At 36.4% G+C, this 6,335-nt stretch overlaps 1 protein-coding gene across 1 annotated transcript; it reads right to left on the bottom strand.

Moving 5' to 3' along the window:
• Positions 1-3,440: 3,440 nt before the first annotated feature.
• LOC117112338 lies at positions 3,441-4,085 on the bottom strand. Its single transcript, XM_033255413.1, has one exon. The coding sequence runs from the start codon at positions 4,083-4,085 to the stop codon at positions 3,441-3,443; it is 645 nt and encodes a 214-aa protein (XP_033111304.1).
• Positions 4,086-6,335: the final 2,250 nt, after the last annotated feature.

The following is a 6,335-nucleotide window of genomic DNA, read 5'->3' as shown; positions in this document are numbered from 1 at the left end:
CTAACGGTAATAAAAACAACAATAATAATAACAACAATGACAACAATAATAACAGCAATAATAATAACAATTAGTACAATGTAGTACCAGTAAATGACTTGTGGCCGAGTTGACTTGTGGCCGAGTTGGATCGAATTCATTCGATAGAGATCCTGCTGCAGACCGGCAGCGAGACGTAAGTCAGCCACGTTTTGCAAAGCAGCCAGGCTTTGCAAAACAGTGACGTAGTTTGGCTCTTCCATTTTTAACATAGGGTAACTTTTTTTGACGGTAGTATAGCGTCATTTTACGTCAAACCATAAAAATCTGCGTCAATGTAGGTAAATTTGCGTCAACATACGTAAATTCCCGTGAACTTAACGTCAACACTAAAAAAAAAATCTGACTGAGGCGTATACGATATGGGCGTACATTCAAACTAGGTGTTCGCGAGACAAAGTAAAGGAACTCGGCTTTTAAGGCTCAAAATTCACAATTTATTTTCACTCAATTTCACAGGTTACAATTCACAATTTGTTGATACTTCATGTAGTGATTCACTAAATTCACTGGTATCGCTATTCACTTGATATTCAACTTTGTGTTGACTCCTCAAATTCCCAATTCTAACTTCACTTGTTAATTCTCTTTAATTCCGCTTGGTTTCTAATTTAATTCCACAATAATCCTCACTTAATTCTTGGTTTAATTCTCGGTTAATTTCGAGTTAATTCTCCAATTAATTCTCGTTAGTTCTCATTCATTTGGTCACTGGTTCACATTTTGTTACACATTTGTTACCTCCCATTTTCTAATATTAACCTATCACAGTGAAACTTTTCTCATCCGTGGTATTTAAAGTTCTCAGTATTTGATAATTAATTGACTATTTTTTGGGTTCAACTACCTTTCTTTAACTCCTAGTCATTACCTAACCACACCTTAATTTATTGTTTAGAAATGTACATTCTTCCAGTCTAACTGGTGCCACTATTCTAAGTTTCACTTTAATCTTAACCACGTATTCCCCATGGAATATTCCCATCTCCTCCTTTAATGGTTTACTTAATTTTTGTTTATAAATTTCTCTTAATTATAAAATTCCTCCTGAACATTTCTCCCCTTCCTCGACATACACTGCCAAAGTTGTATGCTCGAAGTCACCGTTATTTCATTTTACAGCCAGAAGTACATAGTTCACTAATTCCTTTTAATTATTATTATTATTTTTTTTAAATTATTATTAATTTTTTTTTTTACTTAACTACAATTATGTTTCAATGACTACTACATATTTATATACATTACTAACCTCTTTATGTTATTAAGGCTATCATTTACCATGCTTATACAGTTACATATTCTTATTGTTCATTTTCCTGTATCTCCAATGGACATATTTTACATATTGGTCTCACAAATTCTCCTTTTGAAGTTTTTACTTTCACTACCCTTACATGCCCATCTTCCCCTGGGTAAACATTAATTATTCTCCCTAATGGCCAATGTCCTCTAATAGTATCTTTTTCTAATACCAATACAACATCATTCAATTGAACGTCTTTTTTAACTTGTCTCCATTTTCCCCGTTGATTTAGAGTAGGAATATATTCTTTTAACCATTTTTGCCAAAAATGTTTGACTAACTCATGTACTCGTCTCCATCGTTTTCTAGGAGAGAATTTTGTTGTGTCAGTGGCAATTTCTGCGGCAAACCTTCCCCCCATTTTTCCATGCAGAAAATGGTTTTGTGTTAATGGAACAATGTCCTTTGGTCTCGAGTCAACGGTCTCGAATTTATTAGTCCCTCAGGTCCTACAAACGCTGAAAATAATTCTTCATCTGTGACGTGGGCATTACACAGTAATAGCGTTGATCGCCCTTTTCGCCGACTTAATCATACTCTCGTGAACACCACCAAAGTGTGGGGCCGATGGTGGGATAAATTTCCATGAAACACTTTTATCAGTTGTAGTCTGTTGAATTTTATCCTTATTAACAGATTTTATAAGTTCACTTAACTCTCTATTTGCCACTACAAAGTTTGTGCCATTGTCAGAAATCACTTGTTTTGGCATACCTCTTCTACTCACAAAACGGTAAAAAGCATTTAAAAATGTATCGTGTCTAAACCATACGCCATTTCCAAATGCACTGCTCGAGTGGCTACACATGTAAATAAGCATAGATATCTTTTGGTTTTGGTTTTTCCTCTCCCCTGCCGTGTTAAGAATGGACCTGCATAGTCTATAGCTACTCTGTGAAAGGCTCTCATATTGTCCATATTTGACCTAAATTTAGGCAGGGGTGCCATTATTTGTTCTCCACCTTTTGCTTTTTTACGTTTGCATTCATTACAATGTTTCTCATACTCACGTATTTCTTCTTTCGCACTTATGATCCAAAATCTTTCGGACAGTAATGCTAAAGTGTGGTTTGTCCCAGCGACATGATGTCCGAGTTCATGATACTTTTTTACAATTAGCTCTGTCACCTGGTGTTTCCTAGGTAAAATAATTGGATTTCTCACATCATAAGGCAATGATTCATTAAGGTCTAATCTCCCTGATGAACGCAATAGTCCGTCGTCGTCTAGTTTTGGGTTTAAAGCAATTAACACATTATTTACAGACGAATTTTGCCCCTTTTTTATTTTCTTTATTTCCTCATTGAATGCCTCTTGTTGCGCCGCTTTAATAATTAATTTCTCTGCATCCATAAACTCTTCTGTACGGAAGCACCTAAGTGCCATTCGACTTGACGACTTGTCAAGATAATTTATATTGTCAAGTCGACATAATATACATATCATGTCGACATGGCGAGATAGATTATCTTGAAAAGTCGACATAGTAAAAATGTTATGTTGTCTTGGCGAGATAGGTTATCTTGACAAGTCGACATATTTATTATGTCGACTTGTCAAGATAACCTATCTTGCCAAGACAACATACCGGTACAACTTATATTATGTCGACTTGTCAAGATAATCTATCTCGCCATGACAACATACAATATGTATTATGTCGACTTGTCAAGATAATCTATCTCGCCATGACAACATAACATTTTTACTATGTCGACTTGTCAAGATAATTTATCTCAGCATGACACATACAACTTTTATTATGTCGACTTGTCAAGATAACCTATCTCGTCATGACAACAAAACATTTTTAGTATGTCGACTTGTCCACATTTTCTGCTTCCACAAGATTTTCTACAGTTAATAATAAATCGCATCACATATCCCTCAATTCGAACCAATTTGTTCCAGTTTGAATAACGGGCTGGATTCAGTCGAAAGTCCTCCTCCATATTTACAAACACATTTCCTAGAAAAGATTTCACAGATATCCTTATTTCCACTTTTGGTGTATCCGAATCAATTTTTGAACTTGGCCATTGCCCTTCAGGACACGTAAGAAATTGGGGGCCATGGCACCACTGTTCATTGTTTACTAGGCTTTGCACACTGTACCTCTCGATGCTACATCTGTGGGATTGAGTTTAGTTGGCACATGACGCCATTGATTTGGGTTTGTATGCTCTTGAATATATCCCACTCTATTCGCTACAAATGTTTTAAAAGCGCGGCTTCGCCCTCTAATCCAACATATTGCAGTCATACTATCGCTCCAAAAAATTGCATTTTTCAAATCATAGTCCAAAAAATTTGCGATTGACTTCACGAGTTTTAATCCCAGCACAGTTGCCATTAACTCCAATCTTGGAATACTCATTGTTTTTAAGGGTGCAACCTTGGTTTTTGAAGCTACTAATCTAATGGTACACGTATCATCTTTTTTACAACACAGATATACTACTGCCGCATATGCATCTTCCGACGTATCAACAAAAACATGAAGTGCCACTCTTCCGTCGTTTATGGGTTGCAAACACCTTTCAACTTTAATTTTACTAAGTTCATCCAAATCTGCAAGCCAATATTTCACTTTATTTTCAATTTCATTACTTAATGGTTCATCCAAAGATAGTCCACTTGCCCAAATGTCCTGCATAGTTATTTTTGCCCTTATCACAATTGGCGATATAAATCCCAGTGGGTCAAACAATGAAGCAATTTTGCTCAACACATTTCGCATTGTTAGAGCACAGTTTATCTTAAAAGAAGGTTTTTATACACAAAATTATCATCTTCTGCTTCCCAGGCTAAGCCTAGTGTTTTCACTGAATGTAGAATGCTCTCACTGACATTTATTTCACTCGCTCTGTTTTCTTCTGGTATTTCATTCAATAACTCCTTGGAATTTGATACCCATTTTCTTGCTTTCATTCCTGCTAGCGACCATAACTGTAATAATTGTTTATATAGTTCACAACCAGTTCTTACATCAGCAACAGAATCCATACTGTCGTCCATATAAGTAGATTTTAAAACTGTTTTTGCTGCCAAGGGGTATGCGTCCGCATGCATTTTTGCATGTTGCTGTGTTATTAATTGAGCAAGAAATGGAGCCGCATTCAATCCAAATACAAGTCTATTAAATTCATAAATTTCGGGAGCTTTATCAACATTTAAATCCCTCCACAAAAATCTCAACATTGATCTATCTTCTTCTTTCACTTCTATTTGTAAGTACATCTCTGAGATATCACAGGCTAGCGCAATTTTATTTTTACGAAAGTTTAACAGCACATCAACTAAATCATTTTGAAGTTTTGGGCCTGGCAGTATTTGGTCATTTAATGATACGCCTTGGTATTTAGCTGAGGCATTGTAGACTATTCTGACTTTTGTCGTTGCTCGATCTAATTTCACTACAGGGAAATGTGGCAAATACCACTCACCTTTTGATTCTATGCTGACCTCTTTGTCGGTGGCTCTTTCTTGATGTACCCTTTTTCAACATGATTCTATAACTTCCTTATACGCATCTTTAAGTTGTTTGTCTCAAAGCGCTTAACAGCCGTAGTGTAATTACTTAATTTGACTTTTTATTTTCTCTCCAAGGACGTATTTGGACAGAGTACCCTTCACTCATTTTTATTGATTGAGATGTCTGCTTTAATGCAGCCTTTTCCTCTGTTGTGTACCTTTCAGGTACATAGGATTTTAGTCCGGTGTTCTCAACTTCCCAAAATTTTGCCATTATATCATCACACGTCATTTCTACAGTAGAACGGAATGTATTGATAAAACTGTTATTTGTACTTACATCATCACTCCGTAATTTTCCAACTCATGTCCATCCTAGTATTGTTAATCTCGCCACTGTTTCGCCTTTATTTCCTTTAATTTCGCGTAGGCTTTCATGCAACTCGGCAAAATCCAATCCTTTAAGCATATCTATCTTTCCTGAATTGGCTATTTTTGGAAATGGGATACCCTTCAGATGCTCATATGATTTGGATATGTCCATCCACTCAGTAGCCTTTAAATTTCCGGCTACATTTTCAGTAGTCAGTGCCTCTACTTTAAAACTTGATTCAAATCCTTTTACTTCAATTGTCACAGGCATTGTTTTACAGGTCTCGTACTTCCCATTTAGAATTCCCACTGTTATTTCTCTTGTCCTTCCATACACTCCCAGCTCAGCGGCCACACCGGCATTTATGTATGTTTGTTGGCTCCCATCGTCCAATAATGCATTTATGTTCATTCTTTTACTTCAATTTTTGACAGTTACCATAATTGTTCTCAGTGCTACATAATTTGTTTTTGTTAACATTGTTAAGGGAGCGATTCCTTGACTCTCCCCTTCCATTGGGGAACGGTTTTCATTTTGTTCAATTTTATGATTGTGATCACTTTTACATTTACATTTATTCAGAAAAAAAAAATCCACAACAAATTACAAATTGCAAATTATTTACATAGGCATCAAAAGAAGCGGTGGCTTGTCAGTTTGAATACCAAACATACAAAACATACACTGTGATGATGGCCTATAAGGTATCATACGCTAACATTTATAGTTAGAAGGTGTAGAGAATATTTGCTATTTGATTTGTTTTAGTCAAAGGATTTCTGTTCTAAAAGTATGTCACAAAGTAGTGACCCCAGGTCATTGACCTCAATGAGTGAGTTGAGAATGTTTTTTAGAACTTTGTGGGAGAAGCGAGCAATTGCATCCTGCTGCAGACCGGCAGCGAGTCGAGGTCAGCCACGCTTTGCAAAAAGCAGTCAGACATTGCAAAATCGTTAATGCAAAAGTATAGCCTGGGCGATACCATTTTCGCGAAGGTAAATTGACTTTCGACATCAACCAAAGAGTATAAATAGAACAAGAGAGCAAAGTCCCGTTCGTAAAAACGTCATGCCTGCGTAGGACGCCCACTAACGGTTGTATATTCTTTTTATTACCCAGTGCAGCGCTGCGCAGCGCGGTAGA

This window comes from Anneissia japonica, unplaced genomic scaffold (genome assembly GCF_011630105.1).
Source record: "Anneissia japonica isolate Jap-2015-1 unplaced genomic scaffold, ASM1163010v1 scaffold581_len1011336_cov187, whole genome shotgun sequence".
Lineage (NCBI taxonomy): Eukaryota > Metazoa > Echinodermata > Crinoidea > Comatulida > Comatulidae > Anneissia > Anneissia japonica.
Note: the sequence above shows the minus strand (reverse complement) of the source record. Positions and strands in the feature narration are given on the sequence as shown.

Excerpts from the sequence above, each read along its gene's own strand:
- LOC117112338 (XM_033255413.1), bottom strand. The coding sequence starts at position 4,085 with ATGCGAAATGTGTTGAGCAAAATTGCTTCATTGTTTGACCCACTGGGA.